Source organism: Lemur catta, chromosome 11 (genome assembly GCF_020740605.2).
Source record: "Lemur catta isolate mLemCat1 chromosome 11, mLemCat1.pri, whole genome shotgun sequence".
Classification (NCBI taxonomy): Eukaryota; Metazoa; Chordata; class Mammalia; order Primates; family Lemuridae; genus Lemur; species Lemur catta.
In genome coordinates, this window is record NC_059138.1 from 57123143 (window position 1) to 57145687 (window position 22545).

General features: G+C 38.3%; 1 protein-coding gene across 2 annotated transcripts; it reads left to right on the plus strand.

Moving 5' to 3' along the window:
• Nucleotides 1-9090: 9090 nt before the first annotated feature.
• On the plus strand, nt 9091-17018 carry TAC1 (tachykinin precursor 1). Of its 2 annotated transcripts, XM_045564005.1 has the most exons (7): nt 9091-9196; nt 9635-9766; nt 10785-10881; nt 11320-11364; nt 11819-11842; nt 13280-13333; nt 16421-17018. In XM_045564005.1, the coding sequence occupies exons 2-7, from the start codon at nt 9644-9646 to the stop codon at nt 16468-16470; spliced, it is 393 nt and encodes a 130-aa protein (XP_045419961.1). In that variant the 5' UTR covers nt 9091-9196; nt 9635-9643; the 3' UTR covers nt 16471-17018. The 2 variants fall into 2 exon arrangements, with proteins under 2 accessions (XP_045419961.1, XP_045419959.1); XM_045564003.1 differs by lacking the exon at nt 11320-11364.
• The last annotated feature ends 5527 nt before the right edge of the window (nt 17019-22545 follow it).

The window sequence follows — 22545 nt, forward strand, 5'->3', positions numbered from 1 at the left end:
CATAAACATTCAGTCCCATGCATAAGGTCAAGCAATTTTTGACAAGGATGCCAAGACCATTCACCATGGTGAAAAGATAGTCTCTTCAACAAATGGTACTGGGAAAACTACATGCAAAAGAATGAAGTTGGACCCTTACTAAAAACCATATAAAATAATTAACTTGCTACCCTCATCTTATAGTCCAGTAGTTAAAATAATTAATTCAAAATGGATCAAATATAGGACATACAAGTATAAAACTCTTAGAAAAAAACATAAGGCAAAAGCTATGATCTGCCAATAATTTTTTGGATATGATACCAATGGCACAGACAACAAAAGAAAAAAAACAGATTGGATAGACAGATTGGGCTTTATGAAAATTTTAAAATTTTGTGCATCAAAAGACACTATAAACAGAGTAAAAAGGCAAACCACGGAATGGGCAAAAATATTCGCAAATTATATATCTAATAAGGGACTGCTATCCAGAGTATAAAGAGAACTCTTAACACTCAACAACAAAAAACAACCTGATTTAAAAATAGGCAAAGAAATTGAATAGACATTTCTCCAGAGAAGATAAACAAATGGCCAATAGCACAGAAGAGATGCTCAACATCACTAATCATTAAGGAATGCAAATAAAAACTACAATGAGACACTACCTTATACCCAGTAGGATGACTAAAATAAAGAAAAGCAAAGAAAAGAAAAGAAAAGAAAAGAAAAGAAAAGAAAAGAAAAGAAAAGAAAAGAAAAGAAAAGAAAAGAAAAGAACAAGTCATGGTTAGAATGTAGAAAAATTGGAATCCTTGCATACTCCTTGCACACTGTTGGTAGGAATGTTAAATGGCATAGCCACTATGGAAAACAGTAGAGCAGTATTCCAAGTGGAATACCAAAAAAAAACTGTAATAAAAATGCTTAAAAACATGCTGGTTAGCTGGGCACGATGACTCATGCCTGTAATCCCAGCACTTTGAGAGGTCAAAGTGGGAGGATCACTTGGGGCCAGGAGCCCGGGCAACACAGTGAGACCCTGTCTCTACAAAAAATAGAAAACTTAGTTGGGTGTGGTAGTACACATCTGTAGTCCCAGCTACTCGGAGGCTGAGGTGAGAGAGGATCACTTGAGCCTAAGTTACAATGAGCTATGATTGGGCCACTGCACTCCAGCCTAGGCAACAGAGTGAGACCCTGTGGAAGGAAGGAAGGAAAGAAGGAAGGAAGGAAGGAAGGAAGGAAGGAAGGAAGGAAGGAAGGAAGGAAGGAAGGAAGGAAGGAAGGAAGGAAGGAAGGAAGGAAGGAAGGAAGGAAGGAAGGAAGGAAGGAAGGAAAGAAAGAAAGAAAGAAAGAAAGAAAGAAAGAAAGAAAGAAAGAAAGAAAGAAAGAAAGAAAGAAAGAAAGAAAGAAAGAAAGAAGGAAAAGAAATTGGCTCACACAATTTTGGGGGCTGGCAAATCTAAAATCTGCAGGGCAGTCTGTCAGGCTGAAAATTCCAGCACAAAGTTGACATCTTAAGGTCTTAAGGTCTTGAGTCCAAAAGCAGTCTGGAAACAGTATTCCTTTCCCCTCAGAGGACCTCTGTCTCTTTCTCTTAAGACCTTCAACTGATTGAATGAAGCCCACTCACATTATGGAGGGTAATGATTTTACCCAAAGTCTACTGATTAAATAATAACCACATCTAAAAACATACCTTCACAGCAACATGTAGCCTAGCCAAGTTGACACAAAAAAATTAACGATTACAAACAGAAACACATTCACAAAAAAAGCCATCTAGAATAATAATAATAGTTAACATACATAAAAATATGAACACACGCAGAGCCATCTAGAGTGATAATAATAGCTAACATATATGAAAACACACACAGAGCCATCTGGAATAATAATAGTACCATTCATTGCATTTACTAGGCATTGTTCTTATACTTCACATGTGTCTGCTCATTTAATCCCCACAGCAAACCTTATGAGGTAAATACTGTTTATTCTTCTATTTGACAGACTAGAAAATTGAGGCAGAGAGTACTTGAGTAAGTTAGCTAAGGCCATATGCTAGCAAATGGCTAAACCAGTATTAAAATTAGTAGAGTTTACTCAAAATTTATGCATTTTACCACTGAACTAGAAGAAAACATTACTCAGGAAACAGAAGGAAATTTCTCTAATTACTTCCCACTAAGAACATCTTAATAATAACATTAATTCAATAAAATAATAGCATACCAATAAAATAATTAAAAATTAAATGAGATGAAAAAGGAAATTACTAGCCTATGAGAACAAATATGCAATGTGATTATAAAAATGATAATTAAATTAGAAACAGCAAGGTACACAATAGACAAAAGTGAATTATTGACACAGAAAGAATTGAGATAATTTGAGTGAATGCAGATGAAAAGGACAAAGAATTAAAGCAATTTGGAAGAATATTATAGACATGAGATATAATATATTATAATATTATATATTATGATCCAAAGAAAAAGACCATACTATCTTGAAGTAGGAATTCCACTCAAGATATATTCAAAGATATAATATAATAGAATTTCTCTAACATGAAGAAAGAGAATAATTTGCGATATTAAAGAGCAAGTTCCAACTCATGCATAACAAAAATAGGTCATGATAAGACCAAGAAAGTTAGATGTAGTATATCCAACAATAAGACATATTCTGACAGACTACTGAATGTTAAAGATGAAGAAAAAAATGCCTCATATATTCAAGCAAAAAAGCAAGGGGAAAAAAACTGTATCACCTCAGAATTTTCTGTAACACTCAATTCCACAAGACAATAGTGCAATGTCCATAAAGTTCTGTGATAAATAAAATTTAATCTAAAAATATTATAACTAATCAAGATGTCATTTGAGCATAGAAGCCACTGACAGACACTCACTAGCGTAAAAGAACTCAGGGAATACAATATGCATGATTTCTTCCCAGAGAAGAAAAACTTTCTTGATAATGACATCCAGCCAAATAAGAGATGACTAAAAATCAACTCAAGAATGGCAATGCGAGGTTGAAAAGAATGGTAGTGAACAATGAATCTATTTAAACAGAATGAATAGACAACTAAGGAAAGTGTGATAGCAAAACCAAATGTGAATGTTTTCAACCTGAACAATGGAAAAGTAATTATGTAACTGCAAAAATTGGGAGTAGAGGAAAGGGAAGATGGGAAGAAGTTTAAGAGTGCTAACATCCTCATCTTTCAAAACAGAGAATTAATAGATATTATATAAATATCTATTTTCAGCATTACATATTAGCTTCTTAATGTTTATTCCTAAACCTTGTTTTTTAATATTAGATGATTCTTTTATTTTTTTTTTATTTGTATGAATTTGAGGGGTACAAGTACAGTTTTGTTATGCAGATATATTGTGCAATGGTGAAGCCTGGGCTTTTAGTGTAACCATTACCAGAATAATGTCCACTGTATCCATTAAGTAATTTTTCACCCCTCACCCCCTCCCATTCTTTTGGGTCTCCAATGATCATTATTTCACACTCTATGTCCATGTGTACACATTATTTAGCTCCCATTTGCAAGTGAAAACATGTGGTATTTGACTTTCTGAGTTGTTTCAAGTTGATTCTTTTAGGGAAAAACATCTTGGTGGAGAAATATTTTTCACTTTATTTTTGTTTTTCTTCTACTAAAGTCAAATAAAATATAAAAAAACTATCTTTCATTAAAAATACTTCCTAGGGTCTCATCCTATTTTCATATTTTTATTTCTCTATTGTTCTATCCTTCTAAATATATAATATACATAGAATGATATTCATAATGAGGTTCATTTAATGCTAAGTGTAGCCATTTCTGAGTTTGGGATAATTTTTTATAAAAGTATTATTGTACTTTTCTGCATTGCTTGATTTTCTATAAAGAATATGTCTTATTTTACAAAAACAATCAGATGACTTGTTTTCCCTTTAAAAATTGTAAGCAGGCTGGGCATGGTGACTCATGCCTGTAATCCTAGCACTCTGGGAGGCCAAGGTAGGAAGATTGCTTGAGCTCAGGAGTTTGAGACCAGCCTGAAGAAGAGCAAGATTCTCTACTAAAAAAAAAAAAACTCTGCTAAAAATCAAAAAATTAGCCAGGCATTCTGACCTATGCCTGTAGTTCCAGCTATTAGGGAAGCTGAGGCAGGAGGATCGCTTGAACCCAGGAGTTTGAGTTTGCAGTGAACTATGATGATGGGTGACAGAGTGAGACTCTGTCTCAAACAAACAAACAAACAAAAAATCAAAAAAAGCAAGCAAGCTATGAGAAAGCTAAAAAAAAAAAAAAAACACTCTTTGAAAATTATATAAATAAAAAATAAAAAAATAAATTGTGAGCAGTACACCAGGATGTTAATAGTAGTTCATTCTGAGTGATGGAAAAATGAACAATGGTATTTTTTTTCTTCGTACTTGTCTACAAGTTTTTAATTTGCAAGTATAAATAATGAGGTATTAACTACTTTGTTCACCATTCTACTCATGAATTTAGCATGAATTAGGAACACATGTACTTTATTAATGTGTGTATGTTCTAGGAAATAAAACAGGTAATAATAAAGAGTGTAAATATCTCAAGCCCTACAGTGTTTAAGGAGAAAGTGTGTCAGAAAGTGCATGGTCATAAGCACTAAATTAAAAATAAATGAATGACATGGAATAAGTGGGAAATGTATTCTTAGATCAAATTTTTATCTATTTTTTATTACTCAATCTAGGAAATAAACTTTATTTCATGTGCTGTGGCACATTTACAACATATGGCACCTGAATAAACTTATACAACTGTTAATATTGAGCTAATAGTTTAGAAATTATAAAATAGCTGTCTTTTTTGTTACCTCATAAACACATCAGCAACTGAGAAACAAAAAACTAATGTAAAATTCCCGACTTTAGGTATAGAATTTTATGAGATGAAAGGGAATATTATTACCTATTTTCTTATATTAAAATAACAACGACAATAACAACAGAAGGATAAACCAAAAACCTAAAAATAAATGGTACTAAAAAAAGAGGGTGGAGAGACAGGGATTGAAGCTACACTTACTTAAATATTTTATGTTTTTAATATTTGACTTAGGAACCATGTATTTAACACAATTCTAAAATTAAATTTAAAAATCAATCCCTATAGCTCAAGAACAAAATGAGCACATGAACTTACCTCTATAAGAGTTAGTAGTGTAACCATATAGGGAAAAACTTTTAAAGGGATTTCATAACACATTAATTTGACTTAATATACCTAGTGTGATGTGCCCTAAAGATTAATAAAAGAACAAAACTGCAAACAAAAACTCTTAATCTGTTGGCATTGTGTATTGGGATAAAGTAAATGAGTACTCATGTTGATGTCACTGGAAACTGGGATTTTTGGTATTTAAAAAAAGATGCAAAATAGATTAGGTTGAGTAAAAACTCTATGATATCCTAATTTAAGTAGAAAGTCAGTATACATCCATGGTTTTACACACACACACACACACACACACACACTTCTCAGCTCTATCTATTGAAAAGGGCTTGAAGTGATAAAGAACTCAATAACAATGTGCACCCATAATGTCCAGATTATGATCTCTAATTACCATTTTTAATTCTAAGAAGATTAAGGCCCCTTAAAGGCAGATTCCAGATCTGAAGCAGGAACCGCATAACTTAGACCTAAAACATTTGTCAAACCAAAACCAAAAAAGCCATCAAAGCATATTAAAGGCACATTAAAAGTCTCAGTAGCCAATCTGAAGTGTCACCTGATGGCCAAGAATGGGATAATTTGAGCATCAGTTAGAAGAATGCTTGTCATGGGTTGAATATAGTTGGCCCCCCACATCCGATATGGATGGGTTCCACATCCACGGTTTCAACCAACAGTGGATCAAAAATATTCAGTGGTTGGGTGTGGTGGTCCACAACTGTAATCCCAGCTACTTGGGAGGCTGAGGCAGGAGGATCACTTGATCCTGGGAGTTCAAGAACAGCCTGAGCAACACAGTGAGACTCTATATCAAAAAAGAAAAAGAAAGAAAAAAAGAAAGAAAGGAGGGGGGGAAAAGGAAAGGAAAGGAAATTCAGGAAAAAAATTGCATGTGTACTAAACATGTACAGACTTTTTCCTTGTCATTATTCCCTAAATAATACAGTATAACAACTATTTACATAGTATTTACATTGTATTAAGTACTATACGTAATCTAGAGTGATTAAAGTATATGGGAGGATGTGCATCGGTTATATGCAAATACTACATCATTTTATATCAAGGACTTGAGCATCCACAGGCTTTGGTATATTCAGGAAGTCCTGGAACAAATCCCCCATGGAAACTGAGGGATGACTGTATTTCAAATGTGTTTAAATCCACGAGGTCACAATAATCCTAATTTTTTAAAAAATAAGTCTTATTTAAAAATTGATTAAAAAGTCGATTTACCAACTCATTATTTTCAAAATTGGTAGAGGGAAGTGATCGAGTATTTAGCCCATCTTTTCTATATTAATCATGCCTACAACTAAATAGTTGTTGAGAAAAAATTTCTCCTTATATGAAAGATATGGTCCAGCTAATGAACAAATAATGAATGATAAAATCAGAGTAGCACTGTTTTGAAAATACTAATGAATCAATGAATCTAGAAAATGATAATGGCTGCTAACTACTCAAAAGGAGAAACAAACCAGGTATCATGTGCTTCCCAACAGAACTATACAACATACCTAAATATATGCATGGTAGCCCTGCCACAAAAAAGAAAAAAAAAGAGCCTACATAGGATCAAGCTTCTAGATACAACTACCAATTAATAGGAAATAGACTATAGTTGGGGCAGAGGAACAAGTTAAAAGGCAATCAGCAAACTCCAGAATGCAGAACACTCTCTTGTGATGCTTTCTCAATAAACCACATGCATGAGAGAGACAGAGGGGGGCAGACAGAGAGAGAGAGAGAGAGAGAGACTGAGAAGATAACTAAAAATTAGGGGAGATTTGAGAGATATGCAATGGACTGATGTTTGTGTCGCCTCAAAATGCATATCTCGAAATATGCATTTAACCCATTAGGAGATGTTATTAGGAAGCAAGGCCTTTGGAAGGTAATTAAATTCCCAGGGTGCAGCCCTTATGAATGAGATTAGTGCCCACCATAAAAGGGACCCTAGAGGGCTCTGTTACTCTCTTTCTGCCATGTGAGGATATGACAAGGAGTCAAGATGGCAGTCCGTAACCTGAAAGAGGGTCCTTACCAGAACCAGACCATGCTGTCACCCTGATCTCAGACCTCCAGACTTCAGTACTGTGAAAAATACATTTCTGTTATTTATAAATTACCCAGTCCATGGTACTTTGTTATAGCAGCCTGAACTAAAACAAGACATATGAACCAATTGTAACATGCAGACTTCATTACAATTCTGATTTCAACTAGTAAACTGTGTGGGGGAAGAATTATGAGATGAGAAATATTTGAATGTGGACTGGATATTTAATGTAAGGAATTATTTTTTGTTATTTAAGATGGGATAATGGCAAGATTATGTTATTATTTTAAAAAATCCTTACCTTTTCTTTAAACATGCTGAAATACGTACAATTGAAATGATGAGATGTGTGGGATTGGCTTCAAAGTAATCTGAGTTGAGGGGAAATTGGAAGGGTTGTAGATGAAACTTGGAAATTGTCTCAAATGAATGATTGTCTCTACTTTTGTACATGCTTATAATTTTCCATATAAAACGTTTTGAAAACACAAATTAAAATGCTCACATTGTGAGGCTAGGCCTAAAGAAATGAGAGAGATACAGGAGAATTTCCAAATTCAGGAGGATTAGTTAAGAAAGAACAATAACAGAGGAAAAATTATTACTGGTTTAATTGAGCTGCAAATATTTATTTTCCTTATGCACTATACTAAAAAAATCTTAATTACTTGAAAAAACACAATACTAGGTAAAGGGGAGGAAACAACTCCATCAAAGATGCAATACCACTTAATTCATTTAGAGATGAAACAAATGTGTCTGCAAGGCAACCATGGGCTCATAGAAACCTGTGATTTCTGTACAAATGTTATTTGTCTAATAGTTTTGTGCTGTTAATGACCACCCAGTTAGCTTCTTCACTATACTTGTTTTCATATACAGGAGAAATCTATGAATGATTTGTGGAGTCCTTCAGTGACACTGGTAAGGATCTTTTACACTGTCTCGCTGGTTTCCTAGTCTTCAGCAAGAAAGGGTACCGGAGAAGCAAAAACTTCCTCTTCCAACCTCTCCCTACTCCTGAACGTAGCAATGGAGTGGATTTAGCCAGTTTAGAACAAAAGATATCCTAGAACAGCACTGATAGAAGAGTAAGTTCTACATGCAATGCCCTGTTTAAATTCCCCTTTCTGCAAAATGTAAAATAAATCTACCCCATCGTCTGAAATACTATGGGACTAAAAATCCCTTTTGCAATGCTGAAGAAATGCCAGTATTCTAGTTGATTTAGGAGAGGGATGTACTAGTCATAAAAAGATGTTGTATCTCAACATTTAACATAGTTTGAAGATAAAAATAGAAAAAAAAAATGTTCTCCCCCCTCCCACCCCCAACTCAAGTGCTCCTTTCTTAGGCTGATTTCAGAGGAAATGTCTTAATGCCTGAAGTTATTTGGCTGTATCAAAAGTGCAACTTATCCTGACGTCCCAAGGGACAGAAAAGTTGCCGAAGTCCAAGGAATGAGTCACTTTGCTCAATTTTGATGAGTAATCTCAGGTGTCATGAAACCCCGTTCGGAGAAGGCGAGGGGAGGGGGCGTCAGATCTGCAGACGGAAGACAGGCCACTCCGGATTGGATGGCGAGACTTCGATTTTCCTAAAATTGCGTCATTTCGAACCCAATTGGGTCCAGATGTTACGGGCATCCGACGAGTTCCCGTCTCGGAAACTCTCAATCACGCAAGCGAAAGGAGAGGAGGCGGCTAATTAAATATTGAGGAGAAAGTCGCGTGGGGAGAGCATCGTCACGTGGGGCCCGGGCTCGTGGAGCCGGGGATAAATACCGCAAGGCCCCGCGCCGGCAAAAGAGCGCGCTCGGGACTCCTCCTTCCGCGCCGCTGCCCCCGAGAGCGCGGGGACTCCGGCCCGCGCCCAGACCGGCCAGAGCGACCCGCGGCCTGTCCGTCGCAGTAAGTGCCCGCGCCGTGCCAGCCGCGGCGCCCGGCTCTCCCCGCCCTTCCCCGCCGCACCTCTGTCGCAGGTGGCAGCTGGCAGCGCCGGGGGCGCCGCTGCAGCGAGGGACAGTGGGGACACCGGTTTCCCAAATGCCAACGCCCCTCTTTGTCTTTCACCTGCAGAGCCTCCCGGTTTGAAGGTGCGGGTTGGTGGGCTGGGGGCCTGGGAGAGTCGGGAATGGGGAGAAGAGGATGTGAGAGTCTTCAGGGCGTGATTCTCTCTCCTAAAGCGTACAGGCGAGACTCCAGCCCTTCAGCTTTTTATCTTGGTCCTACCGGACCTGAGTTCCGTTGTGGGGCCGAAAATTCTGCTGCCCTAACTCTTGGGTCGTCACCCCCAGTATATATATGTTTGTTTTCTCTCCTCGATCTCTTCTTTCTCACTCTGCCTAGAAAGCCAACATGAAAATCCTCGTGGCCTTGGCCGTCTTTTTTCTCGTCTCCACTCAACTATTTGCGGAAGAAATCGGAGCCAATGATGATCTGAATTATTGGTCCGACTGGTCTGACAGTGACCAGATCAAGGTGAGACCCCGTCCCGGGATGGCCCGTGCCGTTCTTCCTGGGCTCGGGAGCCGTCGCCTTCCCCCGCCACGGCACCCTAGTTAGCCTGGCAGGCACGGCGACCGCGACAGGAGGCAGTGGAGTCGCGCGGCGGGGTGTAAACGGGCGCTATTGCCCGGGTTCCGCACGGGGTCGTGCGCCCACAAGTCAGGTTTCCTCCTGAGGGCTGCACCGTCCTGCCCCGGAACTCTCTGGAGCAGGGGTGCCCTACTTACTGAGCCCGGGATCCTCACGAGGCTGGGAGCCCCCCAAGGTGTCCTTCCCAGTAACGGGGATCTCGAGGGCTAGTCCGGCCGCGCTGCCCGCGCATCGGGAGACGCTGGGCACCCGCAGAGGAGCGCGCGCGGGTCGCCCGCAGAAGCGGGAACACGGGCGCGCTGCGGGGCATTTGCGGGGGCGGAGGTGGGTGGGAAGTCGGCTTCCTGCCTGGACATTTCTGTTGCCGACCCGAGGCCAGAGCTTCTAGTGTCCGTGGTTCTCAGGCTATTGGCGCGAGGGAGCACCTCGGGGAAACAGTGAAAATCGTGCGGTGCGGGTCGCTTGTGAAGCGTTGTCACCCTCCCCTCCCCCAGCACACACACCTGTGGGCTTTTAGGCCGGTGAGGGGTCTCCAGAGGGGTCTTGCCAGAGGCAAGACAGAGGCAAGACAAAGACAGGTGGCAGCGCGGCAGATGAGTGAGAGTCCCGGGACTGGGAGGAAAGAGCAGAAAGCGCTCCGGGCTTGCGGACGCGCGCCAGAGGCTAACTCTCCAGGGCAAGCTTAGGGGACGCGGCGGCGCCGGACTGGAATTCGGCAGGGAGGGCGCAGGCAGGGAGAGCCCCCCAGGTACCCCCACTGACACCAGTCATGGAAGCCGGCTTCTGCCCTATCCCTGGCTGAGCTATCACGAGGCAGCTGTGGCTCGCCCGGGGCTGGAGCGTACCGCGGGGACCGCTCGGGTTGCCTACACCCGCGTTTGTCCGTGCGTCTGTCCCCTAGGAGGAGCTGCCGGAGCCCTTTGAGCATCTTCTGCAGAGAATCGCCCGGAGACCCAAGCCTCAGCAGTTCTTTGGATTAATGGGCAAACGGGATGCTGGTGAGATGGACAACCGTCCCTAGGTTTCTCGGGGCTGCCCGCCCTGTCTGCTTACTGGTCCCCGGAGCACCCAAGTGTTTCTTGCTCTTTGAGTAGAGATTTCCACCCCGAGAGGTGTTACTTCCCTCCCCCGGCGCGACTCTGGCCCGCACCGGCCCACAGCTCATGCACGGGCCCGCGGAGGGAGGGAGAGGTTTATTTCGCATGCCTCGCAGTATTAGAGTGACCAAACGCACCAACAGCAACTAACCTTAGGGCCACCAGAAGGTAGCCCTCTGAGTGATCCAAGCGCATGTGGACGCTGGCTTTATAGCATTCCCCGGGGTTAGGTGAGACCTGGCTGCCCATTGTCTCATGATAGAAATACTCAGTTTCCTTGAATTCATCGCACCATCCGTGAAATGTATAAATAGTTAATGCCAGTTCGTCTCTTGTCAGATTCCTCAATTGAAAAACAAGTGGCCCTGTTAAAGGCTCTTTATGGTAAACATTTCTATACATCTTTACTACTGTGAATGCACATGTAGGAAAGTGAATAAAATCTTTTATGGGCTGAAATACAAGATCTCTATTATGCCTGTTTAATAAAGAGATGGATTTGCGTACCCCTCTCTCTATCACTTTCTCTTTCTCTTTCCGAGTGTTAAATGGGTGTCCAGCCGTGAAGATGGGAGGTGGTGTAGCCTTACAGTTAATAACAGGCCTCAAGAGTCTCATAGCCTGGGTTTGAATCCATGGCCTATACAAGGCACTTAATAAATATTCCTTTTGTTTGTCAAAACATTTGGTTTTATTATTAATAATTTGGTTAGCGTTTATAAATGGAAAATGTTACATATTTTGAAAATCAACTTATTTTATAATTCTCCTTAAGAGATGTAATATAGCTTCTTTAACACAAATCTATATGTGTTTGCTAATTTTATCTTTCTTTTAGGACATGGCCAGATCTCTCACAAAAGTAAGTTCAAAATTATTTTGACATTTATCAAATTTAAATGTAAAATTATACTGAATTCCACTTTATATAATCTTACCTTATTTTCTGTCATAATTCAGGACAATATTTTTAATTAAGACAATATAAGACTGGGGGAGACTCATGTTACATACAGAATATGATTGTTTAAAGCTCTGTGGTTTAGACGTATCGTGCTTACCCAAAAGATGCATTATGTAAAGAAAGAAAAAGTCTTTTAACTCCTATAAGTTGTTAGTTTTAGATAAGGATTTCTATCTTAGGGTTAAAAATCCACCACATACATCCATCTCAACCCCTGCCCCATGCCCACCTTCACTACAGAAAAAAACAAAAAACAAACAAACAAGCATTTACAGGTATTTTGTAACTCATCATAGTATGCTGGGTCCCATAATGACATCATTTATTAGGGTCATCCAGCAGCCCGTTAAGTGGAATGCATACCTAAGTAGAGAATTCATACTAAAGATAAAGACAGATAGAGATGCAGTTTTTTGATCCCATAATTGAATGGGAAACTTCAAACATTTCTTAGGGCAGTGAAGATGGCAGAATTGTCACACTTCAGGGTCATTAGATTTCAGCTTCCCAGTTAATGGAGCCAGAGTTGAAAGTCCCAGGGGTCCATCTTTATCATATTGTCCACTCACATATTCTATCTTGAATTTGGTTCACTGGGTGGCAGAGTAGGACATATTAGGGTAGCAACCCTAGTCTCAACGAATATGGTAAAACTGAGAGAAATTCTCCCACTAGCGTTAAAATAATAATTTTTGCCAAAGGTTTTACCTTTGAAATGAATAAATCTTATTCATATTTACTTTCTAAGGATTTGACTTTCAAGGGAGTTATATATAGCAAAATTCTATGTAATAAAAATAAATGTACTCTATTCATGTCAAAACTAATGAACTTTTTCAAAAGAAGTATTTTTTAAAATTCAATAAAGTAGGAATAGTGAGCTTTTAGAAGATTATAATTATCAAGGATAGGGATCTGATTTCACTAAGGTTCAGTTACTGAGAAATACAACATATTCAATAACATGAGGAAATAAGTCTGGATATTTCTCTCTCACACAAATGTGACATTGATTTCCTAAAACTCAAAGCTACCTCAAATAGCAATAATATTTAAAACTTTATATAATAGATAAAAATAATGTGAATAAAGGGTACTTGCTAATATTCAGATACACAATTTAGAAAAGTGCTTTCATTGTATTGTTTTAGTGTAATTTATAAAACTTACAAGGAATTTTTATTTCTTCAGGCTCACCAAAACTTGAAATAGATACATATTTATTATATTACATAGGCATATATATTCAGGGGCTTGCTTTTTTTTGTACTAGTTATAACAGTCTGTTTTCTCAAAGACATACATATTAAAATACCCCTAAATGTATTTTTCCAGGGCATAAAACAGATTCCTTTGTTGGACTAATGGGCAAAAGAGCTTTAAATTCTGGTATGTATAAAATCATGACTGAAAATAGACAGTATCTCAAATCTTTTCTATTCTTTTTTTCCTAAGGCATAGTTTTCAGAGTATTAAAAAGGAATAATAGACTTAAAGTGAGTATTCATGGTAGAAAAAAAATCTAATTGTAGTACTTGTAACCAGGAATTGGATTTATAGCTGATTAAGCTAATATTACCACAATATCAGTCTATTTCTCTTAAACCACCAGCCTTACCAGTGTCTGCCGTAATTAATCATTACCCAACCTGAATCTTTGGGCTAATCTAATACTGTTTCCTGTAGATGTGTTAAATAAGCCATGTTTAACCTTACTGAATTAAGGGGTAGAGGGTGCAGGGAGGAATGAGATCCATTTTCACTTGTTACCAAAGTAATTTGAAAGTTTTACAAGATGTTACATTGGCAGTCTTCTAACACAAAAATAAACAAAACAAATACATCATTTATACAAATTACTTGCTCTTTATGAAGTTGTAGAAACTCAAAATCTAAGTGTCCTGATGGATATTAGAAAGGATGAGAGTGGTCTGTTCCAGAGCCTTCAAAAAGGAACACAATCAAACCATCCTCAAATGTCATAAATCAGTTCTGGCTATAAAACCCTTAGAGAGAAGGGAAGCACAATTCTCATAGCCTATTTTAATTCCAGACAACTCTTTCACATGATATAAAGGCTGCATATTTCCTCTCTTCTCTTTAGTTTCTATCTTCTATGGAAAGGCCACATACATATATCTGAAAATCTTTCTTTCTTAACACATTCATCACACTGTTTTCAAGGTTAAATATATCATTCCCCTATATCATTTTCATAGAAACTTTTTGTTAAGCACATTCAGGCTTTATAGTCCTCAGCTTAGGCTCCTTTGAAAAGCTGTTCAAATTCTCCTTGTTTTACCTTCTCTAAAATAGAATTAAAGTACTAATCATCTAGTTAATTAGAAAGTACTTGGCAGCTGTCTAAAAAATAATCAGCAGTTTCTAGAAAATCTATAAGATGTGCTGGCTTAATTCTTAATTATCTGGATTCATGCAAAAACAATTATCCTAGCATTTTATGAATATATATTATCTTCTAGTTTTTGGAAGTAAAATATAAATTTAAACTTCAGTGGCTCTTATTTGTATCAGTACATACTGATCCTCATATAACTGTGGTTTTCTTGATAATAACAGTCATCAACTCTCCATTTTCAGAATTGATTCAGGTTTCAAAACATGCTTAACTTTATAAATAATGTAGATACTGTACAATTAAGAACAGATTAATTGCTGTTAGATGTACTTAAAGTAATAACATAATTATAGGGAATGATAAATAGAATCACTTCATGAATCAGAATCAATTTATAACTAAATTTTTGTTCTTCCATTTTAGTTAAGAAAATATAAATGTGAAAAAATGGGCAAAAATGTATCCATAGTCAATCAGGGATCTTTTTATATATTCAGTTGATCCTTTTGTGGTCACAGACCACCCAGACAATCTGATAAATGTAGACACTCTCTCCCAGAGAAACCCTCATCAGCTCATATACACAAAAGTTTACATACGGTTTCAGAGGGTTCAAGGACCATGTAGGAAAATCTGCTTCCATATAAGAGGACATTATGTTCCAGCTAAATCACTGTTCTCTCGTTAGTTAGTTTATATTGCCATTCATCTCACTTCTCTGAGGAACAGAGTCATGTACCAAATGTTTCACAGAGACTGAACTTGTGCTACTCATCTTCCTCCTAATATAAACAAATCAGAATGAGACATGAACTGTTTCCTTCCTCCAGGACTGTCCAGTTTTGGGCTCATACGGTTCCATCTTAGACATGCTTATAAAATTTATGTAAAATGTTCATCTTATTTTTAACCTCACTCAGGGAATAGTTGGATGTTAAAGGTCAGTGTTTAAAAGGGGAAGTGATAACACTGGTGCCTTCACCCACCTTCTCTCTCAACAAACCTCACTGAGGAAACCGGTCAGAGTAGCACCTACCATTCCTACAGATCTTTTTATTGTTTCTATTTAAATTCGATATTTTATACAGGGTACACTGAATTTCAAAAAGCACAGTAGTTTCACCATGCCATAAATTTAAGTGTATAAAGTATTGGCTAAGATGACTGAAAACTGCCTTAGGTATTTTGATCACAATAGTCTGATTCTTTCTTTTGTGGTTACAGATGGCTTTGAAATTATATATAATATAAAATATAACAAAACTTGGCATTTTTTGGTCCAGATTGTCAAAGTACTTGAATTACTTGCTAGCTCTATGGTAAATACCTTTTGAACCAGTATTAATCTTTCACAGGCCATTAAGGTGCTAGGAGGTAAGTTAAACAGTGTTGTATTTAGCTGGCTCAGTTGACTTATGTACAGAGAATGGGCTGTTGTTAGTCTCAAGGACAATCCATCACTGGGAAGTATCCACGAGAGAGGAAGAGACCCTCACACCATTGGGTGCCTCTAGTATAGAGATCAGCAAACTTTTCTGAAAAGAACCACATTGTAAATATTTTGGATTTTGTGAGCCATGTAGTCTCCATAGCAACTACCCAAATCTGCCTTTCTAGGCCAAAGCAGCCATAAACAATACATAAATGAATGGGTGTATCTGTATTTCTATAAAACTTTACTTATAAGAACAAATGGCAGGCTAGATTTGGCCCATGGCCTGTAGTTTGTTGATCCTGTCCTAGAATAAAAGTCCCACATTTCACTTTCATTCTGCTACTATTCCTGGTTACTTTAGACGTTGTCCTTTTTACACCTCACTGTGGGGGTCTGCCACTGCTGGAAAAAGCTGCTGAGAATCAGCATTGCAATATGCTGGAAATACACATTTGGGGCAAATAACCAACAAAACAAAGAGTTCTGTGGTTAGATAACTTCCCATCAGGATAGAGACTGAGGCTGGATTGAAAGACAGGCAGTACGATTCTTAGAAATACTTCAAGAGAGGAAAAAAGTCATTATGAGTTTAAAATAAATTACTATATGCCTTGAACTTTATTTGTTTAACTCCCTCCATGAATCCTCTTAAAAAACACTTTACCTCCTCTTTTTCTTCCAGTGGCTTATGAAAGGAGTGCAATGCAGAATTATGAAAGAAGACGCAAATAAACTACCTAACATACTATTTATTCAGCTTCATTTGTGTCAATGGGCAATGAAAGGTAAAATAAGACACACACTATGAGGAATAATTATTTATTGATAACAATTGTTATTTTGAGTTGAAAACTCAAAAAAGGTGTTTATTTTTCATATCGTCCCAATATGTGTTGTAAACATATGTTATAATTCTAATATGATGACTCTCTCAGAAGTTGGAATCAGTGATAATTTTGCAACAAAGCAGTGTTCAATGAATTGTAGAACCCTGTCAATGATATGGCCTCCAAAGAAAGAAAGAATTGCTCTGAAGCAGTCATACCAGCTACTGCTAAAAGGGAAGGAAATTCCCAACAGTCTCGTGCTTCCCCTATTTTTTTCATGGTGAAAATGTACTGAGATTTTGGTATCAAACTATATTTGTATCCTTGAAGCATGTTTCATGTTTTGTGACTATATAGAGATGTTTTTAAGAGTTTTAATGTGACTCCAAGGTCTTCATTTCATTGTATGATGTGTTGTGATAGCTAACATTTTAAATAAAAGAAAAAATATCTCGAAGATTTTGTCATATTCTTTTGTTAACATTTATGTCATACCAGCAACCTTTTAGTAGACCAAATATGTTCAAGCTATTTTGTCTATAATGTAATCTCTCTCTCTCTCTCTCTCTCTCTCTCTCTCTCTCTCACACACACACACACACACACACACACACACACACACACACACACACACACATGCATTTTTTTTGCTAAGCCATTTGACATGAAATGTTTTCTCATGGAGAAAACAATTGCATTTTGGAATCGAAAGAGGAAAGAATAAATTCTGGTTATATATGTCAGTTATTCCCTTTTACAAGTAGGATAATGGTCTATTTTAAAGATGCATTTCACACATTTCACTGTTTATTTTCTTGCTGAGTGAAACATCAGCACACTATCATGTCAGCCCTGCTTGGAGCCCAGGTATAAAGGCACCAGTGCATGAGTCTCACTAGAATGAAGATACCAGACCGAACCCTCACAAAGGTTGTCAGAAGATGATATAGAAAGATGAGGAGCCGATAATATGGCATCACCTCATACCAAAAACAAGAACCCCTTTCCAGAATGTCTAAGAAGTGCCTGTGAATTGCTAACACCAATAGCACTCTCTCTGGCAGAAGCATGTGCATCAGGAATAAATATAGAGCAATGAGAGGGAGGCCTGTGCATATTTGTTTAAGGGAAAGGATTGCTAAGAGTCCTTGGAATCATTTTCTGATTGTATGAGAGTGTGCAATATTGACCTGTGGTAAAACAACGTAGGACAAGCACTGTGCAGTGAAGTAAAACTCTGTGAATCTGGCCTGGACTGATGACTATTGCTGATCAGTGAAACCATTTGGAGGAGAGGAGAGCTAAAGCATATTTTAACTTTTATATCTTCAGTTGAATAGTTCATTTTTAAAAATACTCTCCAACTAATATTCCTTATTACACAATACATTTAAATATCACAAATTATGTAACGGTAAACAAAATGGAGAAAAGCAGAGTTATGCAGAGCCCCATTCCTCAACAGCAACATTTAACCCTCTATTGATAATAATTGTAATAAATAATCATAATAATAGCTAAAATTATATAGACATTTAATCACTCAGTGAAAGAAGTATTATTATTACCATCATCATTTTACAGATGGGGACATGAAACTTAAGGTAATGCTGGGGTCAGAGATTATGATATGAGGAGTCAAGATTAGAAAGCAATTGAGGGGGAAGTAGCAGAGCAAATTAATATCTAACAATGAAATTGATTAAATTGGTATATTGATACAACAGAATATTATACAGTTATTTAAAGTGACATGGTGAATAAATAATGTGAAACAACATATATGGTATGTGGTTAGAGACAAAGCAGTATTTGTGTAATATATATATATATTTGTATGCAGATATTGTAACAAGAGGAACAATGCAGTGAATAACAAAGTAGGTTTTAGAGCCAAACTGCTCAGGTTTGAATTTTGGTTCTAAGATTACATAATGGCTTTGTAATAATGGGCCTTAACTTATCTTTGTCTTATTTTCCTCATTGTCAGTAAAATTGGAATAATAATAGTATCCACATGGGGTTTAGGTCAAAGTTGAGTGAAATTATGCATGTAAAGCTTGGAGAATAATCTCTCACACACAGCAAATGTTCAGTGAATGTTACCTGTTGTCGTTCTTAGCTGTTCTCCAAAATGCAGGCAAGAAAATCAGTACTATGTTTTGGCCACCAAAATTTTTTTTGTAGGCACACTGAATGAGCAGCAGGGTGGGTTTTTAAATCTTTTCCTTACAAATGAAATCCAGGGCTACATCACAAATTGTGCAGTGTTTTGTGCTGTTCGTCACTGCTCCAGATAGTTTCCAAGGCACCTTATTGCTCTGAAATTCTATAAATTACTGCAGCCTGTTCTCACAGTGCTGCATACAGACATGCACTGGGCAGACCTCACTCGTGCCTGTTTCCCTCCCGGCCCAGAAACCCTGTAACAGCACGAACAGGGAAAGGGAGGGAAACTTCAGTGTAAGTTCTACTCATAAAACATTTATTATTACTTTTGTGGCATATGCTTATTTTCTTTAACTAAGTTTTCTTCGCCTATATTTTTTCTTAAATATTTTATTCTGTTATGAAACAGCAAAAATATCAAGCTATATAATTAAGTTACCTACATACATTACTGCTTTGGGGTTTTTGTTTGTTTTGTTTTTGGTTTTGTATTGGTCAACATCCAGGGAAAAGCGAAGGATCCTCAAGCTAATTTGAGGGAAGGCTTAATAAAGGGACTAATTACAAAGGTGTGGGCCGAGTGTAGAGAAGCCAGCAATGGAATATGGTTCTCTTTGCTACACCCTTGGCAGCAGCTGCTACCCCTAGTCCAGAAGGCTCAAGGTAAGGAAACAAGGGTCTCTGTATGCAAAGGGCTGCCTGACAGCTGTTGTCTTCAGCAGGGAGGATGCCCTCAAAACAAGGTGATGGGTGTGGGGGCGGGAAGGAGAGTGGGCAGGCCAAAGAACAAATATTCCAAACTCCCTGCCCCACTGTCTGATCTCCTGTTGGTGCCTCCCGCTGGGCAAACCCAACTGGAAAAACAGAAGACTAAGAGCCCTGGATGCTGTCTACACAGGGAAGCAGCACACGCAAGGCACTAGAGCAGGTGGAGAAAGCTGGCAGGCACATTGGGAGGGGAGAAATGAAGATACTCAGCACATTGTGTGCCCCATTGTCTTGAATCATAAAGAAACTAATAGGCAGAAATTAAAATAAATAAATGTACATAGTAAAAGTAAAAGTGCTCCTCTGGACACCCAACGCTACTTTCCAGGGATATAGTTTCACATGGACCCCATCCAAACAAGCAAACAAAAATAAGAATATCTTATTTCAATTCAAGCATATGTTGAAATCTCTCCTTATAACACAAAATCATTATTAATGATTTTTAATAGGTACAATTTTAAAGAAGTTAATAAGTATGTTGAAATTCGTGAAAAACAAAGACTTTGAGTGGATCAGAAATTATATGGATCTCGAAACTGAAAGCACATAGGCAGTCACAACACTAAGCCACAGCCCTGGCAGGGAATTGCAGGGGCCACAGGGAAAGGTGCCAAGCCCAGAATAAGGAAATGACTGCTGCAGAAAGCAGACTTCTCATCGGCAATGCTGGATGCTGTGAGACAAGGGAACAAAATATTCCAAATGCTTAAGGAAAATAGTATTTTGCCAAACTATCATTTAACAGTGAGGATGGATTTGTGGAAGAAGAAAAGCCAACTAAAAGCCTTTATAAAAACCATTGCTAAATGAGAATAGCTCGAGATAGCTGTTCTGCTGGAGAGCAGATAGGCTAAAGAAGTTAAGTGTTGGATTGATGAATGTCAGTCAACATTTTACTATATTCTGAGAATTGTTCACTGTTCCAATTCAGAGAAAGTATGGGGAACTTACTAGTCATGGGACAGGATTCAGTGACAGAAAAACTGAAGCTAAGGTTTTAGCAGTTGTTAGTAGTCAATTTGGGTTTAGCAGAAAGTGTGAGAAGGAAGAGATGGGGGTCTAAATATTACTAGGGTCAGTGGAATAAATTCAGTTATTCAGGTTCTTTCATAAATTAAGGGCATTTTCAAACATAGCAATCTGGTGCTATATAGTCTTACAGAGGAGCTATGAGAAGTCAGTTCCCCATTCTACTTGGGACCATGCAGCCCACAGTGAGGGTAACTGGGGCCTGGAATAGCTTTACAACAGAGTCTGCTGAGGACCTCTAGATCTATCTTAAGAAGTAGCTATTTATAGGGCTGATATGTGTCATGTGTGTAGCCTTGTGTACAATCAGTTGATTCAACATCACTTAATTTGTTTATTAATGTATTGACTGTATTCACTAATACAACATGCTATCATGGCTGGACACGGTAGCTCACACCTGTAATCCTAGCACTTTGAGAGGCCGAGGGGTAGGCTTACGTGAGCTCAGGAGTTCAAAACCAGCCTGAGCAAGAGCAAATCCCACCTCTACTAAAAATAGAAAAAAAATTATCTGGGCAACTAAAAGTAGAAAAAAATAGCTGGGTGTTGTGGTGCGCACCTGTAGTTCTAGCTACTCAGGGGGCTGAGGAAGGAGGATTGCCTGAGCCCAGGAGTTTGAGGTTGCTGTGAGCTGGGGTGACACCACGACACTCTAGCCCGGGCAACAGAGTAAGACTCTGTCTCCCAAAAAAAAAAACATGCTATCATGAAATTCCTCATATGTGATAGGCATTGTTCTAAGTAAGCATTAGCTATCCAAAGATAAAAATAAATCTTAGTTTTTTGCTGGGGAATCAACTCATCATTTTCAAAAGTAGTGAATAAGGGGGAAAAAATCAAGCATTTATCCTGTCTTTATCATATAAGCTATTAACAAGTTTCTCTATACAGAAGTATTCCAGTTAACAAATGATGAAGAAATGTTAGAATCAGAACATCTCTATGTCACAGCCCCTGTGTACTAATAGGTAAATCTAGGCAATTGTCATTAATGGCTGCTTACATCACAAATTAGAAAATAAACAGGTAATATATGCCTCTTAATGGAATTACATACATATTATGTATGAAGTCTTGCCAAAAAATTCAAACTTGATCAAGTTTCTAGATCTGGCTACCAATTTAGAGGAAAAATTAAGGTCAGAGGTACAAAATACAGGACTCCATGGGAATACAATAATGAACAGCCTGACTCTGGAGATTCTAAAGAAAAATACCCAACTCCTCCACAAAGACATTTTAAGATTAAAGAAATCTTTAAAAGAAAGGAAAGGGAAAATGAAGCAATATGGCACCTGCCAATTGGCTCGGGTCTGCAGGCCCAGAGGTGCCCCAAGGGAGCTGAGAGCCTGGTGCCTTGTCTGCAAGAGGCTCACTGCTAACTGGCGGCAGCCATCTCTGGACTGGTGTTAGCAGGTCTCTCCACTTGCTCAGGAGCCCACCAGCAGTCCGAGATGCAAGGGAGGGGAAATTTAACCGCTCCACCTACCCTTGTTGCTGGTCTCCAAGCCTCTTGGGGGCCTTTCTCCTTCTAGTTCTCCTCTGCAACTTCTTCCCATGGAGTCTCCTGCAGTTCCAGGCACCCTTCCTTCTGACCCTTGTCTGATCTATGTTCGTCTGCCTGTTTATTTATTTATTTATTTTTACTTTCTTCTAAAATCTATCTTTCTTGCAGAGACACTTTGGCTGGCAGTTTTTCTCATCCACCATCTTGCCCATCCTGCAGAAATTATTCCACAACATCAACAAGAAAGGAATCCTCCCCAACATATTTTAGGAAGCCAACATCACCCTGATATCAAAACCAGGAAAGGACACCACAAAAATGAAAACTACAGACCAATGTCCCTTATGAATATAGATACAAAAATTCTCAACAAAATCTTAACAAATCTAATTCAGGTGCTTATCAAAAAAATAATCCATCACGACCAGGTGGGCTGGTAAAATATCTAGGAACATATTTAACTAAGGAGGTAAAAAACCTCTACAAGAACTACAAAACACT

Coding starts and splice junctions, on each gene's coding strand:
- TAC1 (XM_045564005.1), top strand. CDS start 9,644: ATGAAAATCCTCGTGGCCTTGGCCGTCTTTTTTCTCGTCTCCACTCAA. Junction 10,882..11,319: donor AATGGGCAAACGGGATGCTG/GTGAGATGGACA, acceptor GTCTCTTGTCAG/ATTCCTCAATTGAAAAACAA. Junction 11,843..13,279: donor TGGCCAGATCTCTCACAAAA/GTAAGTTCAAAA, acceptor GTATTTTTCCAG/GGCATAAAACAGATTCCTTT.